Consider the following 23,534-nt stretch of genomic DNA (forward strand, 5'->3'; position numbering starts at 1 on the left):
ACGAATACGGGTTTTATTACATCTGATGTTAACACATTCCGAGCATGTAAGAGACTTAAATATACACTCTGGTTAGTTGTAGGTTAGATTAGTAGATAGTTGAGTTTTGTTTGTTTTTTTTCTTTTTCGGTTTTTTTTTTGTTTTTTTGTTAAATTTTGGCTATTGTATATTTGAGCTAATTGTATATTAATGTTTATATCTGAGAGTTTTGTTTATTTTTGTAAACTTGTAAAAATGTTAAATTTCTAATAAAAATATCTATTTAAAAAAAAGCAGTGTTTACATAGGCAATACAGGACAATGTACCTTCAGATTTTTTCTCAGAATGTGAGTGATTTGTTTATGCTGTGGCCCCTTTAAATATTTAGTTTTGCACAGCTGCACACTACTTTTTATTTACATGGGTCAATTTGTATGTGGACTGCTACAGGAACCTTCAGCTTAGGAGGTCTTGGTGGAACTGTTCAAGAGAGGCTGTGGTGATGTGAAAACTGACTGTGTCTCTGGATATTATCACTGAGGGGCAGCATGATCAATAGGATGGACACATCAGAGGTAACCATTTAGGAGTGGGCAGAGAAGCCATATTGCAAGTGATAGGTAAGAATGGAATCAAGTGAAACCACAGTTGGATGAAGATGGAGTAATGTTGGAGGTGTGTCAAAAGGATGCTCTTCGTGATTTTGCCCAGCACCATGCATGGTAAAGGTAGCTCTCCAATCTTCACCAACACCCCATGCCTGACCCATCCAATCTGACACTACTCCATCTTTCCACTCTTTACTGACCTCAGGTTCAATCTATTGTGGGAATATGAATCAGTGATTCTGGGCCAGAATACTGTTATGCCATCTCTAATTTGTTCTCCATGAGTTGGGCCAATACACTTGCTTTCTAAAATTCCAAACTGTACCATTGGATAGGACAGGAGTAGTTACACAGAAAAGAGGGAGCTATGAATTTCAACAAGGCATCTACTGGTTAATTATCTCATTGCCATAGGTTAGACCATAAATGCCAAACTTCTCTTTGAAAGAATAGTGAGAAGACATCAGGAAACAATTTATTCTGTGCCTTATGAAAGGTGCTATGAATGCAAGTACAGTCTCAAACCTTGTGTTGTTTTTTTTCAAGTGTAGAAAATTGATTGAAACATATCACCTTGTCACTTGCATGTGCTGCTGGAAATGACCAAATCGTCTTGTCCTTGCCTGCGCAAGTAACAACAGAAGCCCACCTAAATTTCTTGATGAAGCCTCTGTGTTGGATGCCTTTACAAAATCTCTCAAATCCAAGGCACTTCACTGTTTCCTGTGAAAGGTTGTTGTGTCCTTCTGATTTTCTTACCAGCCATAAAGGGAATGTTTTATTCACAACACCTGCTGGTCAAATCCTGTTTCTGAAGTAACCTGCTGGAGGCAAACATTACTCAGAATTAGTCATACAGACTGTAAGCAAGGTGCGGAGAGGACGGCTGACTCATCAGCGTGTCTCAATAAGGCATTTCCTGCAATATTTAAAGCTTGGCAATTTGGTGCTGAGCACAGAGGGAACCTGGATATTTGTCAGTTAACATGCAACGAGAAACAGCTGTATCAAGAGAGGGATTCTTGGTCAAAAGGGTAAGAGAATCTGATTTATTATCTCTCATTTGACCTGGTAAAATAATTCCTGTGCCAGTACTGCTTGATATTTACAGTGACGACCTTAAAACTGAATCAGTGCAAATCATGATTGCTTTAAATCTGTAATTAGTGCTGGGAGGAGTTTGAAAATGTTTTCAGTGTACTGTAAAAATTCTGCCATGTAAAATTAAAGCCTAAACGTCACACAGAAATACTTTCTGATACTTCTGTTCTTTTTTTCTATATTTTTTCACTTTATTAGCTGCTCCTTTGGTTTCTTTAAGTTTGTTTCTCCCAAATTCTTTCATCCCTTGGACTCCAATGTACATAATACTTGAGTATTTGCAAGTTGGGAATTGAAACACTCCCTCACTAATTTTTCTTCCCACTCTCATTAATCACCACTGGTATATGTTGCCTTTCTTGGAGGTGAGAGACTATTGTATCTTGTTGCTCTTTCCATGATGTGGCACCGACGGGACAGAGATTATTTCTTCTTGAACAGTCATGATACTAAATCACACTGAGGCTGAGGCTTGTAAAACCTCTCTTTATCGCCATATTTGTCTGGAGAGCTGTTTTGTCTCCTTTGTTCAGGAGGCAGAGACTGCAGTCTTTTATGTGGTTATTGGCACCATTCTGAAAAGCAGAATTGAAGCAAGGTGACACAGGCAGTGTTAGGACATTTTCTTTGTTATCTCATGTACGCACAATGGGCTGAATGGCCTCCGCTTGTGCTTTTCTGTTCTATAATTCCATCATTCTCCCGACTGTGTGACCTGGAGGTAAAAGAAAACTGAAGTACAGTCCCAGGAATGTGAGAAGATATATTGCTCCATTGCTCTTTATCCACAAGACAGTGTGAGGGGAATATTTGATTGCAGAAGGAGTCATAGCTAAAAGAGCTAATATCCAAAGATGTCCAACTGGAGACAATGGATCCAAACTGGAAGTACACTTGACCAGTTTTGTTTCATAGGCAGATGTGGGTACTGCAGATGCTGGAGATCAGAGTCAAGATTAGAGTGGTACTGGAAAAGCACAGCAGGTCAGGCAACATCCGATGAGCAGGAAAATCGACGTTTCAGGCAAAAGCCCTTCAACAGGAATGAGTTTTGTTTCTTTTTTCTCTGATCCCTAGTGCTGATGAGCAGGTCCATTATAATCTCAGCTGCTGAAATGAATTAACCATCATTTGGAATCTTATGAATGATTCAATACCATATCACCAGGAGTAAAATGTCAGAGGAAAGAAAAGTCTGTTTTCTCCCCACAACGTGTCCATTCGGTGTACCAATTCAGCTTGTTGTCTTAAAAATAATAGTTCATTGCACCATAGGATTGTGTTAATGCAAAAGGAAAATAGCAACCAAAGAACACTTGAAAAAATATATTGAGAATGTTATTTTCTTGTTCATTGTTTATTTTTTTTTGTGCTGCTTGTAGGTTCTTGTTGATATTTCTTCTTTGTCTTATCATAATTTGATGCAATGAGTGCCAACTGCGAGTTTTGCAATTAACATTTAAGCATGATATGAATTAGTCAGGATTTCAAGTTTGTTGTGATAACTTAAATGTACAGGCTCGCTACAGTAAAAGGCAGATTGATTCCAACTGCAAAAGTCAATCCTCTTACGCCTTATGGATCATGGACCCCTGCCTCCTCACCTTGTCCCACATTCACAGAGTGGTGCCCCTCCAGCTAAATATAATAATTACATCTCTCTCTACAAGAGAGAGATGCTAAACGTCCTTTGTGGATTATAGCTAATTAAATGCTCACATACCTTCATAGGTATGCACTTAAAGCAAGTCATTTAATTATATAGATGCATTGTGAAAAACCTGTCTCGTACATGGTTGTCATCCTGTTTAATTGTCATAATTTGGTTTGAATGTGAATTCTCTACTAAGCTAGTCAAAGAGCTAAACATTATTTCTTTTTCTTTTAAATTATCGCATTATGAATAAGGTATTTCTTACAGCACAGGATTTAAGAATTGACATCATTCAAGCAGTGCTACCTGCTTAGAGATGCAGCTCCTTTTCCACTGGTTTGTTTCATAGAACAATGAACATTACCTTTAAAAAATGCTTTTGTCCCCAATTTATTAAAATTCAGTGCTGATGTGGATAAATACATTTTCTTCTGAAAAAAACATTTAAATGTGTGTTGGCCTAGTGTGAAGTTTCTGTACTTTAGAGTTTGCTTGCAAGATTTTTAAGATAAACTTTTCTTTTCAGGGTCACATTGTTCACAACTGGAAAGTGAGATGGTTTGTATTGTCCAAGGACCAGCTTCTCTACTACAAAATAGAAGGAGGAAAGAAGGAGTCTCGTCCCAGACGCATTATTTCTCTGGAAGGATGTACTCTCTACTGTCCCTGTATGGATTATGAAAACAGGCCGGTAAGAACTACAAAACATGCTGTTGTCTAAATCCTTGTTTCTTCTAACTGTGCAATTTTACAATTGAATATAAAATCTCAATTGGATATTCCTTTCTGACAGTTCCTTCATTGTTCTGCAAATTCACAATCCCTGGTTGGCTTTCTTTGCCCCATTCCTCCCAGGACCACTAAGCCATGGTTGCGTCTTCATTATCACTTCAACTGAGTTGTCATCCTATTTGTAGAGTCATAGAGTCATACAGATGTACAGCATGGAAACAGACCCTTCGGTCCAACCTGTCCATGCCGACCAGATATCCCAACCCAATCTAGTCCCACCTGCCAGCACCCGGCCCATATCCCTCCAAACCCTTCCTATTCATATACCCATCCAAATGCCTCTTAAATGTTGCAATTGTACCAGCCTCCACCACATCCTCTGGCAGCTCATTCCATACACGTACCACCCTCTGTGTGAAAACATTGCCCCTTAGGTCTCTTTTATATCTTTCCCCTCTCACCTTAAACATATGCCCTCTAGTTCTGGACTCCCTGACCCCAGGGAAAAGACTTTGTCTATTTATCCTATCTAGGCCCCTCATAATTTTGTAAACCACTATAAGGTCACCCCTCAGCTTCCGACGCTCCAGGGAAAACAGTCCCAGCCTGTTCAGCCTCTCCCTGTAGCTCAGATCCTCCAACCCTGGCAACATCCTTGTAAATCTTTTCTGAATCCTTTCAGGTTTCACAACATCTTTCCAATAGAAAGGAGACCAGAATTGCACGCAATATTCCAACAGTGGCCTAACCAATGTCTTGTACAGCCGCAACATGACCTCCCAACTCCTGTACTCAATACTCTGACCAATAAAGGAAAGCATACCAAATGCCTTTTTCACCATCCTGTCTACCTGCAACTCCACTTTCAGGGATCTATGAACCTGCACTGCAAGGTCTCTTTGTTCAATAACACCCCCTAGGATCTTACCATTAAGTGTATAAGTCCTGCTAAGATTTGCCTTCCCAAAATGCAGCACCTTGCATTTATCTGAATTAAACTCCATCTGCCACTTCTCAGCCCATTGGCCCATCTGGTCCAGATTCTTTTGTAATCTGAGGTAACCCTCTTCGCTGTCCACTACACCTCCAATTTTGGTGTCATTTACAAACTTACTCGCATCCGAATCATTTATGTAAATGACAAAAAGTAGAGGACCTAGCACCGATCCTTGTAGCACTCCACCGGTCACAGGCCTCCAGTCTGAAAAACAACCCTCCACCACCACCCTCTGTTTTCTACCTTTGAGCCAGTTCTGTATCCAAATGGCTAGTTCTCCCTGTATTCCGTGAGATCTAACCTTGCTAATCAGTCTCCCATGGGAAACCTTGTTGAACGCCTTACTGAAGTCGATATAGATCACACCTACTGCTCTGCCCTCATCAATCTTTTTTGTTACTTCTTCAAAAAACTCAATCAAGTTTGTGAGAAATGATTTCCCACACACAAAGCCATGTTGACTATCCCTAATCAGTACTTGCCTTTCCAAATACATGTACATCCTATCCCTCAGGATTCCCTCCAACAACTTGCCCACCACCGAGGTCAGGCTCACCAGTCTATAGTTCCCTGGCTTGTCTTTACCGCCTTTCTTAAACAGTGGCACCACGTTTGCCAACCTCCAGTCTTCATAATTATCATAATTCTGTATGGATGTGAATTCTCTATTAAGCTAGTCAAAAAGCTTAAACATTATTTGTTTTTCTTTTACGTTGATCAAATTGTGAGCCCAGATAGTTCTTACAGCAGAGGGACTAAGAATTGACACATTTCATGCGGTGCAACCTGGAACCACCTTCCAGGATGAGATCATTTAACAGCATAGACAAGAACTGCTTGATTCCAAAAGCATTGTTTTACAATGATCCAGTGCATTTAGACCCTTGACAGATCTGCATTCCCTCAGCAATGTTTGAAGGAATGCAAATTGCACAATTGCGTTACATTATCAGTATTATTTAATCATAAGATGTGGGAGTCTTTTGCAAGGCATTGAATAGACAGTGGTGAACTGCCTTCTTTAACTGTTGCAATCTCTGCAGTGTAGGTGTATACACACAATATGATGAGAGAGGGAGTTCCAAGAATTGGTGAAGGTGAAGGAACAGTAAATACTTTCAATTCAGAATAGTGTGTGACTTGAGATATTAGAGCTGGTGGTGTTCCCATGTTCCTGCTATGTTCCAAAAGCTAAAAATCATGAGTTTGGGAAAATTTGTTGAAGAAGTTCCAGCAATTTGCTGCAGTGCATCTCATGCATAATGCTTGCTGCTCCTTACTGTACTGGTGGCAGATGCTTCTGCTTTGAGGGGGCTGCTTTGTCCTTGATGAGTGCTGGAACTGCACTCGTCCATGTAAGTGGAGAGTATTCCATTACACTGCAGACTTGTGTTTTGTCGAAAGGCACTGGGAAGTCAGAAGGTGAGTCACTCACTACAGAACACTTGCCTCTGACCGACTGTTGTAGCTGCAGCATTTATATTCCTGGTCCAGTGTCATTTCTGCTTACTGGGAAGTCTCCGGGATGTTGATAGTGGAGAATTCAGTGATGGTATTGCTGTTGAATGTCAAAGAGAGGTGCTGAGAGTCTATTGCTGGAAAGTTTTGTCACTGAGCACAAGACTTTTGAAATCAAGTCTGAAAGAAATATTCACCTATATTCCAGCTGGTGATTAAATTGAAGGCAAAGAATTCTGTTGAGCATTTCCTCGAAGCTTCTTCCCGCGAGCAGCGAGATTCTTGGGCTGCGGACATTCAAAAAATGATTAGAGCATCAAATCCAGAAGGTCAAGAGCAATCAAATGGTTCAAACATGGCCTTTGAACTACCGGCAAATATTTGCCTCAGGTAAGCATCACTCCTCTGTTTCATAGCTTTCAGTATATCTTGTTTTCCTTACCTCAATATTTTTTCCTTCTGGTTCACAAATTGCTGTCTTATTTCAGAGGATAGTTCTACATGGGCTGAGTGACAATAAAGTCATACCAAATTGCCATTCTATTTGTGAAATTCATCTTTACACTTTGATAGGATATGGGCATCACAGGCAAAGCCAATACTTGTTGCCCATCCTTAATTTAACTTCAATTTCACCAGTTTCCTCATCTCCCCTCGCCCCCACCTCATCCCAGATCCAACCCTCCAACTGGCACCAGCCTATTGAATTCTCACACCCATCCAGCTTGCTTCCCACCTATCCGCTCCACCCTCCGCTCTGACCTATCACCATCATCCCCCACCTGCATCTACCTATCACCTTCCAAGCTACCTTTCCCTCAGCCCTACCCATCCCCCCATTTATCTCTCAGCCCCCTTCCTGCATCCCCACCCCCAACATTCCTGATGAAGGGCTTATTTCCAAAACGTCGACTCACCTGCTCCTCAGATGCCACTTGACCTGTGCTTTTCCAACACCACACTTTTCGATGCCCGTACTTAATTGCTGAGTGACTATTTCTTATGGTAGTTAGGAATCAACCACATAGCTGTTAATGCACAGACATATAAAGACCAAATGCAGATCTCCTTTCCATGGTGAGATTTGGTGATTATTATGGATATTGTCAGGGTCACCATTACTGTGATTATCTTTATATTCTTGTTTAAAACATACACAATACTTAGGGATCTTGACAGGACTGATTTGGAGAGCACAATTCCTCTTTTGGGAGAATCTAGAACTATTTGTTGCAAAACTAAGGGGTTGTCAGAGATGAGGTAATTTTTTTTTCTCTCCAACGGTTGTGAGTCTATTGAACTATTCTGTTATGTTTACTTTAGTGATAGAAAGGGATAGGTGTATACCACTGGGCAAGAGTTACAGCTTGGGTATAGACAATTATGATGCGATTAGGCAAGATTTAGGAAGCATAGGATGGAGAAGGAAACTGCATGGGATAGGCACATTAGAAATGTGGAGCCTATTCAAGGAAAAGCTACTGTGTGTCCTAGATAAGTGTGTACCTGTCAGGCAGGGAGGAAGCTGTAGATCGTGGGAGCTGTGGTTTACGAAGAAAGTGGAATCTCTGGTCAAGAGGAAGAAGAAGGCTTATGTTAAGATGAGATATGAAGGCTCAGTTAGGGCACTAAAGGGTTCCAAGGTAGCCAGGAAAGACCTAAAGAGAGAGCTCAGAAGAGTCGGGAGGAGACATGAGAAGTTGTTGGCGGATAGGATCAGGGTAAACCCTATGGCTTTCTATAGGTATTTAAGAATAAAAGAATGACGCGAGTAAGATTAGGGCCAGTCGAGGATAGTAGTGGGAAGTTGCGTGTGGAGTCAGAGGAGATACGGGAAGCACTAAATGAATATTTTTCAACAGTATTCACTCTAGAAAACATCAATGTTGTCGAGGAGAATACTGAGATACAGGTTACTAGACTAGGTGTGATTGAGGTTCACAAGGAATAGGTATTGGAAATCCTGCAGAGTGTGAAAATAGATAAGTCCCCTGGGCCGAATGGGATTTATCCTGGGATCCTCTGCGAAGCCAGGGAGGAGATTGCTGAGCATTTGGCATTGATCTTTAAATTGTCATTGTCTACAGGAATAGTGCCAGAAGACTGGAGGATAGCAAATGTGGTTCCCCTGTTCAAGAAGGGGAGTAGAGACAACCCTGGTAATTATAGACCAGTGAGCCTTACTTCAGTTGTTGGTAAAATGTTGGAAAAGGTTATAAGAGATAGGATTTATAATTATCTAGAAAAGAATAATTTGATTAGGGATAGTCAGCACGGTTTTGTGAAGGGTAGGTCGTGCCTTACAAACCTTATTGAGTTCTTTGAGAAGGTGACCAAACAGGTAGATGAGAGTAAACTGGTTGATGTGATGTATATGGATTTCAGCAAGGTGTTCGATAAGGTTCCCCACAGTAGGCTATTGTACAAAATGCGGAGGAATGGGATTGTGGGAGATATAGTAGTTTGGATCAGTAATTGGCTTGCTGAAAGAAGACAGAGGGTGGTGGTTGATGGGAAATGTTCATCCTGAAGTCCAGTTACCAGTGGTGTACCACAAGGGTCGGTGTTGGGTCCACTGCTGTTCGTCATTTTTATAAACGACCTGGATGAGGGTTGTAGAAGGGTGGGTTAGTAAATTTGCAGATGACACTATGGTCAGTGGAGTTGAGGATAGTGACAAAGGATGTAGTAGGTTACAGAGAGACATAGATACGCTGCAGAGCTGGGCTAAGAGGTGGCAAATGGAGTTTAATGTGGACAAGTGTGAGGTGATTCACTTTGGTCGGAGTAACCGGAATGCAAAGTACTGGGCTAATGGTAAGATTCTTGGTAGTGTAGATGAGCAGAGAGATCTCGGTGTCCAGGACATCTGAGAATTTTTTGTTTAGATATGAAAAACCATCGAGAAATCTGAAGCTGGTAACAATAATTTGTCCATGGTCCTTAAAACTCAACTGCTTACTAATTTCTTTCAGGGAAGGAAATCTGCCATGCTATTTGATCTGGTCTATTTGTGACACCAAACCCACATTAATGTTGTTGACTCCTAATTGGTCTCTGAAGTGACCCACAAAGGTGTCAGTTGTACTAGAGCTACTTTCAGCAATTCAAGGAGAAGTCTCTTACCAAATTCTCAGCACATTTAGGACTGGGCAATAAATATGTTTCCAGCAGCACTCCACATCTGAGAATGGATAAATATATAAAATAAATAATACCATCTTCTTAATTTGTAGTCATTTAATCATTGACATGCAAGAGTCCAACAGTGGGATCAAAGAGATGACAAATGGCGAATATGGGAATACCTACAAACTGTGTTTCACAGGTAAGCAAGGCAAAGAGGAAAATGGAGAAGGTTCAAGTTTAATTTTACAATTTCTCTGTCTAATTTTCTTCCCTCTCCATCTGAAGATGTAGCTCCACACAGTCCTCTTGTACCATGTTCAAATGACCATTCACATGTGTACTTTGAACAATGTGCACTAACAAGCTGTTTGACTTTGTTTGGGATCACAGTAAGCCTTTATACTTTCCTCGTCTGACTCCACCCCACCCCCACCCACTGTACAATGTACATCTCCCAGTCACAGTGACTTGGCAGCTATGAAGGATGGGTGCCTTGGTTAATTCCCCACCACCTCTTTTGCTTTCTCTTCCCAATAGTTCCATTTCATCCAGAAGGTGCTAAGACCTGCAGCTATTTCCATGACCATTTGCATTGGTTTGCAGACCCATCAAATGTCATTCAGTTTTAGTGGTACTTATTCACTTTAGTTTAATAATAATAATAAAGGATTTATTTTGATTCAAGCACTTAAAATATTTTTGAATAACATCATGATTAAATAGAGTCACATTGACTTAATCCCATGTATCCATTGTGGTTCCTATTCATTTATTGCCCCTTCGGTCATCTGCTGAAATTATTCTTCAATGGTGACTTGTTCTCTCCTTTGGTTACTAACTGATTCTTACAGACTGACACACTGTGTCCAAAAGGTGATGCTGCTTTCAGGATGAATTAGCCTTCTGTCGCTGCTATTTTATTCCAGACCCCTGAATTGCTGGAAACAATCTCAATTATCTTTGTATCAGTTTTGAACACCTTCATCAAATTGCACTATTCTGATAAAAGCAGTCCCAATTCTTCATGTCATTCTTCGTGTTGCGTATCTTTCATGTTTAGTTTTCTTTAGAACAATGCAGAGATGTCATTAGTTTCTGAATGAGTTGTAACTTTATCCAACATTTTATATAATGTTTGAAATATTGATTTAAATGTTTAAAAGTAGCTTCTGTGTAATTTGCTTATTTTGTTCTGAGTTAATACTCAAGGTTTAACTAATCAAACAGAGTGAGCATAGACTATTTACTAGACTCTCACCATGAAACACAGAAGAATTGAGCACACTATTTGCATTTATATTTCCTCATGTCAGGTGGCATTCTAACTTAGCATATTTCCTATACTATAGAACTCAAAACTGCACACTATCCTCCACTAATGTTTCATCCAGAAGTCTCAATACACCATGACTTCTTTTGTATAGCTGCAAAAGGACAAACAATTATTTAGAAATCTTGATTTGTATACAATTGAAAATTAGCTTATTTTCTCTACCAGTTCATTCACAGTGTATGCCAATTAATATTAATTAAACAAACAATTTTCTTTATATTGACACAAGGTGGCTGTTTAGGGAGCTATAATCTCCCCATGTAAATTTATTTAAAGGGCGGAACTATGTTAAGGAAAGCACAAGAAGTCACCTTTATAGTAATTATTCTGTGAATTCAGATTTTACTTCTGGAAAAAAATTATGGAAGTATTTGGATCTTGTTTTGAATCTTTTAACAGTGAAAAATGAAGACAGTAAGTCAAGTCATGGATCAGTCACGATATTATTGAATGACAAACACTGTGGATCGCTAAGTGCTCTTGTGCTTTTTCCTAAAAAGAGCACATTTTGTCAGAAGTCAGAATAAAAGCGAAATTAACAGTTGAAAAAGTTGTGCACGTCAACGGTATTCACTGTCAGTGTAGTCTCTGGAAAATGCAGTGTTGTTACCCAGAGTACAAAAATACTGCACAGAACTTGGGAAACAAAAAGTATTTGCGGGTGAAATCTTGGTTAAATACATATGAAATATAGGTTTGATAAAGGAAGAAAAGCTGTCAAACTTCTGTGAAATTCAGAAAAATTGAATGGCTGAGCAAGGGTGGATAGTTGGCAATGACAGGAATACAAGATCAAAAGTAGGTTATTCAGCCCATTCACCTTCTCTGACATTTGATATGATCAATAGGGGGTACCTTTTACCTCATATTATCCCCATAACCATTTTTGCTATTAGCAGAAAAATAAATCAGGAACTTTGAAAATGTAGGGCTCTATTGGGTGAACATTTTTTTTCTCATTAACCTTTCTGACCGGCTGCTGTTGTTTCTGGATTTGACCTTCACTGCTGAATACTAGAGTTTCCGTGTCCTTTGACTGTCGGGTGTCTCTGGAATTCTCTTATTGTGTTCATGGGTGTGACTAGGCAACACATTTGAATTCCCAATTTGTGTCAACATCTGATACACTAAATTGTTCATGTTTGTTTTCATTTGGTAACTAATTCTTGAAAAGATTGGTTTTTGAACATGGCATGAGAAAAGCCAAAGACTATTGTCCCTTTTGGAACAGAAGGTCTTTTCTTAAAAAAAGAGAGTAAAAGGAAACAAAATGAAATTAGTGTATAGGTTTTGCGGTGTGATTCTTTCAATAAGACCTTAGTTTTAAAGATATAATTTTAGATCGTAGGCCCACTGTTTTTTTCAACCTGACAGCTTGGAAAGCTTTGACTCTCCATATTCTCAGTGAGTCAGGCTAATTATCTCAAACAAACACCAAAAACGCTGGAAAAGCACAGCAAGTCTGGCAGCATCAATGAAGAGAGAGACCGAGGTAACATTTCGAGTCCAACTATGACTCTTTTGCTAATGTCTTAATATCTTCATTCTTCTCTCCATAGGCTCTACAGTGATTGACTGGCTGGTGTCCAGGAACGTTGTCAATTCTCGTTCAGATGGTGTCACTTTAGCATCCCTGCTAATTGAAGATGACCTCATTAAACCAGTCGGAAATAAAAGTACAAAAGCTGTTTGGAATTTTGCTGGCACAGAGCAGTTTCTCGATGATTCAACTGCACTTTACTGTTTTGTAAGTTTCGTCTAGTGTATAGTGCATTTTTTTTTCCTTTTGTCCCTGTGCATTTCCTCCTCTTCTAAAGATATTTTGGGAATATAGTGCCAGTGTACATCTAGCATGCCACCCAAGTTAGGGATGTTAATCCTGGTATGAGATGTGAATTTCCAGACACTGCTCGTAACAACATGATAGAATTTTTTTTTTCTCCTTTACATTTCCTGCTGCATGAATGGGGCTGGATGCTGTGTAGGGGGTTTAGCTATGTTTTATTCTGCCCAACATTGCAGTAATGTTACTGACCGAGTAATCTCGAGGTCCAAGCTAATGCTTTTGGAATGAATTCAAGCCTTGCTATGATACAAGTGGAAATTTAAACTTAATAAATTTGAAGTAAAATATTAGTCTCATTATTGTTGATAATCATTAAATTACCAGATTGCCAGAAAAAAATCCCATCTGGTTCACTAATGTTCTTTAGGGGAAACAACCTCAAATCCTTACTGAATTTGTTCTATCTATGCCCACAGAAATATGGTTAACTTGCTAATCCATTTCAGAGGATAGTTCAGAGTCAATCAGTTCAAGGATAACTCAGGATGGGCATTAAAACTGGCCTTACCTGTGATGGTGATAGCCCAAGAATGGTTTATGATTAAATTATTACCAGTACAGATGTGGTAAGAATTGTGCTGGTGGTGGTCTGGGGTGGAAGGTAGATTCTAGACTGGAAGCTACAAAACCTTAATTTTTGTATTTTGCATTTACTGTAGGCAAAAAATGAGAGGAAGACCGATAGTTCAAATGATAAGATTGAAATACCTCACATGGAGCTTAGTGGCAAGATTGTGAAACAGGGGTTTTTGATGAAACAGGTAACTTGAATCCTGATCTATGTTTCATTTGGCTTTAAATGCAAATGTTTTGCAATTAACTGAGTTAAATTGTACCTGTGATTTAAAAAAAACACTGCCTTCTCTCAGAAAATCTGCATAACCATTATTTAATTATGACTCTAAATGCCATCTATGACAATGTTTCCCAGAGTTGTTACAATAATTGCTACAGTTTTAAATTGAATTTGTTAATGAAGTATTACACACCAGAAAGGATAGAGGTCAATTCCTGGTCACTACCAAGTTCCTGATAAAGGGAAAACTTGCCGAACAGCTAATTATTCAAAGGCCACTGTTGGAAAGTATTACTGTGTCGATGTCTGTTAAAGGGTCAAGTCTGGTTGTACATCTCACTCAGGATGACTCGTCTCACACATGAGGAATGGCCACTTCGATACTGTTCAGACACAAATTGATGCCCCTTGTGCTTATTTCCCTCTTCATTGACCTATTAAGGGTGATAGACAGAGCTCACTGAAGGAGGTTAGCACTGGTTCAGGGATTGTGAGGCCGTTTTAACATGGAGTATTACTTTGGGTCTTAGTTACAGCCTTTTGTGCTGTTGGCATTAATTTTAATGCATGGAGCATCCAGCTCTGATGGTCTGCTACAGGGGCATTTCTTGATTGAGTTGGCAATCCTCTACCTGTTGAGAATTTGGTTGGGAGTGGAGGATGAGGTGGGGAGTAATGTTGCTGCTCTCTTTGCAAAATGCTACATTGCTCCACAAATGTGATTCCAGTAGGCTGCCTGACTATGGCACAGCAAATTGATCCAGTTCCTCAACCAGGAAACCTCCCTGGCATTGAGAATGCATCAGCAAGCCACCTTTCTCCAGTCTCTGATATTATCCCAATCTGCTTGCCTCCTATCTCATCTCCACAGGGATCAGGAAAATCAAACTTTCTAAATAGTGGAAACAAAAACAGAAAATACTGGAAAAGCAATTCAGATCTGAGGAAGGGTGACTTGACCTGAAACATTAGCTCCGATTTCTCTGCACAGATGTTGCCAGACCTGTTGAAGCTTTTCCAGCAATTTCTGTTTTTGTTTCTAATTTACAGCATCTGCAGTTCTTTTGGGGTTGTTTTCTAAATAATGGATTTGGCCTTTTGTGTATTTGCCAAATAAAGTTAAAATCAGCCACTTTGAAACTTTAGAATGGATCATTCTTTTTTTAAGACCTTGTTTTAATTAGATGTGACATAACAGGAATGGTTAAAACGTGTTTACATTTTCACTTACTACACTGGTTGGTTTGCAAATTGAGTGTATATATTTGCTCAGACATTAATTCTATTGTGGAATAGCTAGTACGATTAAATATCCGTAAATCTGCTTCAAATGTGCTCAAGATTTGAATTTAAATATGGATCTTATCTGTTGTGTAAACTGAAGTTTTGTGGGGAGCCAGTGAAGTTAAGTATGTTATTTTAACAATGGAAAGGCTAATGATACTTATTAGATTTTAGATTAGATTTATTAGATTCCCTACAGTGTGGAAACAGGCCCTTCGGTCCAACAAGTCCACACCGACCTGCTGAAGCATAACCCATCCAGACCCATTCTCCTACATTTATCCCTTCACTAACATTACGGGCAATTTAGCCAGGCCAATTCACCTGACCTGCACATTTTTGGATTGTGGGAGGAAACCGGAACACCCGGAGGAAACTCGTGTAGACACGGGGAGAATGTGTAAACTCCACACAGTCAGTCGCCTGAGGAGGAAATTGAACCCGAGTCTCTGGCGCTGTGAGGCAGCAGTGCTAACCACTGTGCCACCGTGTCGCCCGTACTGCCAGACCAAATTGTGTTCTATCTCAGTACATTCCAGGAGCTGTTGTACAACCTGACTCTACCTGTTAGAATGTTATGGCAAATTATATTATCTCTAAAACATTAATATTTCTCACTTCCAGATGCCTGAACATTATGAATTTCTCTTCTCATTTAGGGACACAAAAGGAAGAATTGGAAAGTGAGAAGATTTGTTTTGAGGGCAGACCCTTCACATCTGCATTATTACGATCCCTGCAAGGTTACTGTCATGTTTTTATTAATTTGCATTTTCTCTGCAGCTCTAGCTGCCTCTGTCACACCACTTGAGGAGTGATAAGACTGGTTCTCATACTGGAGTGGGGTATCTACTTTGAATATCAGCCCATAATTTGGACATATGTTCCCCTCCCTGCATCCCCTCTCCACCCCTTGCATCGAAACCCAGCTAAGTGTTAATGCTCTGATACAACAGCAAAATAATGTAGAAATCTGGAATAAAACAAACATGCTGGAAATATCGAGCAGCACAGGTAGCATCCGTGGAGAGAGATACAAAATTGATCTAACATGTCAGATCAAATATTTTTCATCAGAACTTTCATCATTGGGTTTCTGATGAAAGGTCATCAAACATATTAGCTCTATTTCTGTCTCTACAGATGCTGCCAATCAGACCTGCTGAATATTTTCAGCATGTTTTGTTAAATGCTATCATTCTTTTATTACTAATTTAGATACTATACGACAGCAAGCACAGGACATGGGTCATTAGCTGTTCAGAAAGGCAAACAATGGTACTTCATACTAACATTTAGCTCTTTATGTTGATCTAGCCACATTCACATTTTTTAGAAGCCCTACAGTGTGTGGAAACAGGCAATTCAGCCCAATATTAGTCCACACTGACTCTTCAAAGAGCATCCCACTAATTAAGAACGATGGTAAAGAAAAGTCAGGGAACTATAGACTGGTGAGCCTGACATTGGCTGTGGGCAAATTGTTGGATGGGATCCTGAGGGACAGGATTTACATGCATTTGGAAAGACAAGGACTTATTAGGGATAGTCAACATGGCTTTGTGCGTGGGAAATCATGTCTCACAAACTTTATTGAGATTTTTGAAGAAGTAACAAAGAGAATTGATGAGGGCAGAGCAGTGGACGTGATCAATATGGACTTCAGAAAGGTGTTTGACAAGGTTCATCATGGTAGATTGGTTAGCAAGGTTAGGTCTCATGGAATACAGGGAATCATTTGAACAAACAAAGAACAAAGAAAATTTACAGCCCTTCGGCCCTCCAAACCTGAGCCAATCCAAATCTACTGTCTAAACCTGTCACCCAATTCCTAAGCATTTGTATCTCTCTACTCCCCACCTACTCATGCATCTGTCCACATATTTCTTAAACAAATCTACCGTGCCTGCCTCTACCACCTCTGCTGGCAACGCGTTCCAGACACCCACCATCCTCTGTGTAAAGTACATTTGGATACAGAAATGGCTTGAAGGTAGAAGACAGAGGGTGGTGGTGGAGGATTGCCTTTCAGACTGGAAGCCTGTGACCAGTGGTATGCCACAAGGATCAGTGTGGGGTCCACCGCTTTTCATCATTTATATAAATTATTTGGATGTGAACATAGGAGGTATAGTTAGTAAGTTTGCAGATGACACCAAAATTGGAGGTGTAGTGGACAGTGAAGAAGGTTACCTCAAAGTACAATGGGATCTTGATCAGATGGGCCAATGGGCTGAGGAGTGGCAGATGGGTATTTGGGTAAATGTGAGGTGCTGCATTTTGGAAATGCAAATCAGGGCAGGACTTATACACTTACTGGTAGGTTCCTAGGGAGTGTTACTGAACAAAGAGACCTTGGCATGCAGGTTCATAAGACTTTGAAAGTAGAGTCGCAGGTAGATAGGATAGTGAAGAAGGCGTTTTGGTATGCTTTCCTTTATTGGTCAGAGTATTGAGTACAAGAGTTGGGAGGTCATGTTGCAGCTGTACAGGACATTGGTTAGGCCATTGTTGGAATATTGCATGCAGCTCTGATCTCCCTCCTATCAAAAAGATGTTGTGAAATTTGAAAGGGTCCAGAAAAGATTTACAAGGATGTTGCAAGAGTTGGAGGATTTGAACTATAGGGAGAGGCTGAATAGGCTGGGGCTATTTTCCCTGAAGTGCCAGAGGCTGAGGGGTGACATTATAGAGGTTTATAAAATTATGAGGGGCATGGATAGGATATACAGACAAGGTCTTTTCCCTGGGGTGGGGGAGTCCAGAACTAGAGAGCATAGGTTTATGGTGAGAGGGGAAAGATTTAAAAAGGACTTAAGAGACAACATTTGTGGTGTGTGTATGGAACATGCTGCCAGACAAAGTGGTGGAGGCTGGTACAATGACAACATTTAAAAGGCATCTGGATGGGTGTATGAATAGGAAGGGTTTAGAGGGACAGGGGCTAAGTGCCAGCAAATGGGTCTAGATTAGGATAGGATATCTGGTTGCATGTATGAGTTGGACTGAAGAGTCTGTTTCCATGTTGTATGTTTCTATGATACCCAGAGTCACTCCCCTACCCTATCCCTGGAACTCTGCATTTCCCACAGCTAATCCATCTAAACTGCACATCTTTGGAGTGTGGGAGAAAGCCAGAGCACCCAGAGGAAACTCACACAGACAGTCACCTGAGGCAGGAATTGAACCTGGGTCCCTTGCACTGTGAGGCAGCAGTGCTAACTACTGAGCCACCTGTGCTGCCTGAGCACCTACAATATTCAAAACTATCTGTCAGTTGTTGCTCATTGAGTAACAATCTTCCCCGTGTGTCAGAGGGTTGTAGGTTTGAAACCCACTGCAGTCTCAGGATAAAGGTGTGCAATTTTATGACTGAGATGTGGAGGAATTTCTCCCCTGCGAGGGTTGAGATTGTTTGGAACTCCTTGCCACAGAGAGAGCTGTGGAGGCAGAGTCCTGATGTATATTTAAGGCTGAGATATACAGTTTCTTGGTCAGTAGGGGAATTAAGGATTACAGAGAAAGGGCAGGAAAGTGGATGTGAAGAATGTAGTTCAGCCATAACCCTATTGCAGAGTGGGAAAGTTCAAGGGGCCAAATTGCCTACTCCTATTCTTATTTCTTATGATCTTATGCAGTAACTTAAACACAGTCTCAGCTGACACTCCTGTTTAGTGCCCAAGGAAGAGCCGCACTATTGGAGTTGCTGTCTTTTGGGGTTTCAAAGCTGAATTTTAATTTTCTTTACCAGCTAATGCTTCATCAGCAAAAAAGGATGCAGATCTCCAAACAAAAGTCCTCTGAAATCCATCAAATCTCATCCACCCTTCTCTTGATGTACTCTTGTTAACCTCTACCTCACCGGAGGAACAGAGTCTATGGTGGCTTGAAGGAACGACCTACAAACTTTTCGTACTCCCGGAAGATACAGCACAATGAAAATGCAGTATGGCCTACCACAAAGATGAGAAACTTCATGAACAGGCTATCTGCTGTGTCTGCCAGGCTACCTATGTTCTGGATGTTGCTTGATTCTGTGATTATGTAAAACAGCCAGAGAGAGAGAGTGGGGGTGTAGCACTTTTGCCTTTCTTCACTGTAATCCAGTTTCTCTATGTAGAATTTGTTGAGACTGTGTCCTATAGAACGACAAATGTCTGGAACATTGGAATTAGAAATTTGACTGTAACTTGCATTTAATGTGTGTTTCTGATACTTTTAACACTCCATAAAGTAACTTTGAGTAAATAGTGGAAGATTTTTCTCAATTGACCTGAAGTAACTGTCTTACATCATTAGGAAAAAAATGATCAGCCGGTTGGTGGATTTTCACTTCGTGGCTGCTTGGTGTCTGCTTTGGAAGACAATGGAATCCCACCAGGTGAGACTTGGTTTTTCATTATTAAAAACAGGTCAAGGTAGATGGATCAGTTCAGCAAAATTTCATTGTAAAATTAAATTGTGTGAAAAATTACAGTAACATTATGGTCAGTCATTCGTGAGTTAGCAACAAAAGATAATGTCCAAACCAACTACCTGATAATTTGCAAGCTACCGTCAAAAATAAAAAAAACTCTTGGATTATCATGAAAAACAATTGGTTTTTCAGGGACGAGATCCTGTAATTCCTGCAGAACCTGGCTCAGCCTCCCACAACCTGGTTGACTCTTAATTGCCTCTGCAATATCCCAGCAAGCTGCTCAATTATCAATGCAGTTACTAATGAAGAACAATGACTATTATCTTTTTAGGAGGACAATAAATCAGGACTTGCTCATATCACCCACATTTTGAGAACAATTTGCAAATCAAATATTTATGAAAAGTTTACTTCTAAGACAAGCATGGCAACAATCATTGACCAGAAATTAAGCTGGTTTTCCACTGTTTAAGATACTTAATGAGGAGTATGTCTGCAAAGTGCACAACCTATGGGTTTCATTTCACTATGTTAAGGAATAAAGCAGCGCTTCCCAAATTTTCTACCCCTTGGTGAAAACTTAGAGCTGGAAGAGTTAGGAGAAGTAACCTGTGAGAGCAAAAGGGAAGAGGATGCCTTCACATGGAGTCCCAGCCCCCAGTTTGGGAAGCCCAGATTTAAAGACTACACCATGATTCTCTTACCTGTTGGAGAGGTAGCTCTCCACCAAGTTAGTGTTAAGTGAGATGTCAACTTTGCTACATCTTACTTATGTTGTCAATGTGCAGTATATACAGTGAGTTTGAAAATAGGAGGTTATCTGACATATTTATCCGATAACAGAAATTATATAACTCTGGTTAGGCCCCATTTAGAATACTGTGTCCAGTTTTGGGCCCCATACCTCGGGAAGGACATACTGGCACTGGAGCATGTCCAGCGCAGATTCACACAGATGATCCCTGGAATAGTAGGCCTAACATACAATGGAGGAGAAAGTGAGGTCTGCAGATGCTGGAGATCAAAGTTGAAACTTTATTGCTGGAACAGCACAGCAGGTCAGGCAGCATCCAGGGAACAGGAGATTCGACGTTTCGGGCACAGGCCGAAGAAGGCCCTGAAGAAGGGCCTGTGCCCGAAACGTCGAATCTCCTGTTCCCTGGATGCTGCCTGACCTGCTGTGCTGTTCCAGCAATAAAGTTTCAACTAACATACAATGAACAGCTGAGGATCCTGGGATTGTGTTCATTAGAGTTTAGAAGGTTGAAGGGAGATTTAATAGAAACTTACAAGACAGTGCATGGCTTAGAAAGGGTGGACACTAGGAATTTGTTTCTGTCAGGTGGGGATACTAGGAGCAATGGGCACAGCCTTAGAATTAGAGGGGGTCAATTCAAAACGGAAATGAGGAGACATTTCTTCAGCCAGAGAGTGGTGGGCCTGTGGAATTCATTGCCATGGACCGCAGTGGAGGCCAAGTTAAATGTCTTCAAGGCAGAGATTGATAAATTCTTAATCTCGCAAGGAATTAAGGGCTATGGGAGAGTGTGGGTAAGTGGCGTTGAAATGCCCATCAGCCATGATTGAATGGCTGAGTGGACTCGATGGACCGAATAGCTTTACTTCCACTCCTATGCCTTATGATCTTATGGTCTTACAGACTTACTTTGTCTTTTATTAACAACTGGTAGAACTGCATTGAAAGGCAATAAAAAAGGAATTACAATTGTGTTGGTCCTTTCCAAGTTATGATGTTCCTTGTTTTAGAGATTTCTAGATCTCTTCAAAGCTATGGCTTGTATTAGGGAGCTACAAAGATTGGCTCACCCAATCAGTTTTTACTATCTTGAGGAAGAAAAACTGTCCTTGTTTTGATATAGCAAGTATAAATGTTTATCTTTCTGATTATTCAATCTTTCAGGAATAAAGGGAAATGTTCAGGGTAATCTCTTCAAGATCATAACCACAGATGATGTGCATTATTACGTTCAAGCCGGTTCCCGTGCTGAAAGGTCAGAGTGGATCCAGGCAATCAAACAAGTGACATAGACCTTGTACAAAGGTGCTTGCAGTTGGAGCTAGGAAGAATAACAAAGAAAATGAATTGAAGCAAAATTTCAATAAGGAATTCCAATTCATGATGTTTGGATTTGTTTTTTGTGACATATCACAGAGAATGCAGTCATGAAAATGAAAACATTTTGTTAAATATTATTTCTTTCTCACTCACTCTTTCACCCTCACACCTATACATATATATATATTTGCCAAACATACAATTTGCCAAAAAGGATAACCTTTTGTTGACAATATGCTCTCTCTTTCTGGCGGAGTCGAGTGAACTTAGTAGACTTTGGACATAAAGCAATAAAAACACAGGAGGATAATCTAAACATTGGATTAATATTTGCTAACTATCCATCTGTTAATATTTTATGAATAGAGTTACCAAATTGAGATTGTACAGCCTTTGTGTACAGAAACAATAAGTTTCAGACAGGTGAGGTCTTGTATTTGTATTTAATTTTCCAAATTGTTATTTATGCACTTTATTTTTTTAGATGTAATTTTTCGTTCCTTTTTTGTCATGTTGTTGTTTTAATGTGTACCCAAATATAAATACTTTGTGGAAATAACTGACATATTTGAATTTTTGCTGATCTCTTTTACATGGTGCTGAGTAATACTCTTTTTTTTAATTCACTTGTGGGAGATGGGCTGATCTGTGGCTTTTGAATGTAATTAAGAGGATAAAAATCTAATAATTAAAAGAGAAAGCTGAATGTTTAGAAGTCTTTTATCTCATCTCTGGTCAATCTCGAGTCAATTGATTCCCACCAGTGAACAGAGACAGGTTTGCTACAAATGATTGTTTTCCTGATCTAGCAATTGATGGTGAGGGTGAGAATGAACCAGGTTTTCCACTCCTGGCAGCTGTCCCGTGCCAACTGGTGGAAGGTGATATCTTTTAAAGGAAAGTAGCCTATAAAGCTCTTTTTCTCGGTGCATAAAGATTCCAATCAGATGGCTGATTCCACATCATCCCACTGTTGTCAATTTGGGCTGAATTAGAGCAGAAATCAAAAACAAAGGCTGAAGGAAACCTCAACAGATTTGTTTTTTTATCTCCTTCTAAATGAACTTAGCCAATGAGCAAGTGATGCTGTCCAGAGAATTAAGGTTACAAGCTGAATCCTTGCTGTGCTCTTTGAGTTAAACTCAGCATGAGCAGTAGGAAGGGTTTTGGCTAGGGTTGGGAGATTCAATGAAGGTTCTTACATCTTATTGCTTTCCAAATACCCCCGTTCAGAGTGAATGTGAAGTTAAAAAAAATCTAACTTTTATTCTGATATCTTCCCCTACAAACCTTGCCACGTGGATAATGTGTGATGGACATGCTTGTTAATGAGTGGGTAGTTTTGGGTAAGATTTGGACAGAGTGAGTGGGAGAGTGAGAGTGTTCTTCAGATGAAGGGTAAGTAGGAAAATTGGCTCAGACAACTGTTTAGTTTGATAGGGTGGAGATAAGAAAAGGAACTATTTTTTTCCCACCCCTTTAATGGGTGACTTCCTTGCTAGGTAGTATGGTAACACAGAAACAAACAACTCTCTGGAGACTTGCTATTAACATGGGAGACCAGCAAAAAGATTGAACTCCATCTTTTTCTGAACCAATCTTTGCATATCTGTCCTGTCTCATTAAGGGAGGTTCTTGGCAACGCTCAAAAAGGTTCATCTGAAACAAATCTATTTTTGTCCTTGTCCATATTTCGATCCAGCAGATTGGTGAATAGTAAACAGAAAGCCTGATTGATATTCCCCTGTACTGCCTGGAAAGAAACATTACTGAAAAAGAACAAGTTCATTGATATTGGTGATTTGCAAAAGTGTGCTTCAGATGGCTGTTTTAAAAGTGCACTGTCTCGCACTGTTATTTTGTGAGATTTGTTGAAAGTACCAATAAAACAGACTTACACAAATTAAAACTCCAGAATATGAACAATACAATTAATATTCCAATCACCAACCCATGTTTGGCGCATTCTTGGTGCAGAAGGCTTTTGTTGACTCAGTGTCTTCAGGGCTTCACATAGCGTACCAAATATGGACAAGCACTATCTGGCATGGTGACTCAGCCGTTTGCACTGCTGCCTCATAGTGCAAGGGATTTGGGTTCAATTCTAGCCTTGGATGA

At 40.0% G+C, this 23,534-nt stretch overlaps 1 protein-coding gene across 1 annotated transcript; it reads left to right on the plus strand.

Annotated features, from left to right (window-relative positions):
- Positions 1-1,485: 1,485 nt before the first annotated feature.
- plek2 (pleckstrin 2) lies at positions 1,486-21,979 on the plus strand. The gene is made up of 9 exons (XM_043697936.2): positions 1,486-1,623; positions 3,871-4,035; positions 6,740-6,921; positions 9,768-9,859; positions 12,553-12,740; positions 13,499-13,600; positions 15,579-15,662; positions 19,219-19,300; positions 21,261-21,979. Exons 1-9 carry the CDS (start codon positions 1,576-1,578, stop codon positions 21,386-21,388), a joined length of 1,071 nt encoding a protein of 356 aa, XP_043553871.1. The 5' UTR covers positions 1,486-1,575; the 3' UTR covers positions 21,389-21,979.
- The last annotated feature ends 1,555 nt before the right edge of the window (positions 21,980-23,534 follow it).

The sequence above is a fragment of the Chiloscyllium plagiosum genome, unplaced genomic scaffold (assembly GCF_037043375.1).
Source record: "Chiloscyllium plagiosum isolate Xiang-an unplaced genomic scaffold, Cpla_swu_hap1 HiC_scaffold_8, whole genome shotgun sequence".
Lineage (NCBI taxonomy): Eukaryota > Metazoa > Chordata > Chondrichthyes > Orectolobiformes > Hemiscylliidae > Chiloscyllium > Chiloscyllium plagiosum.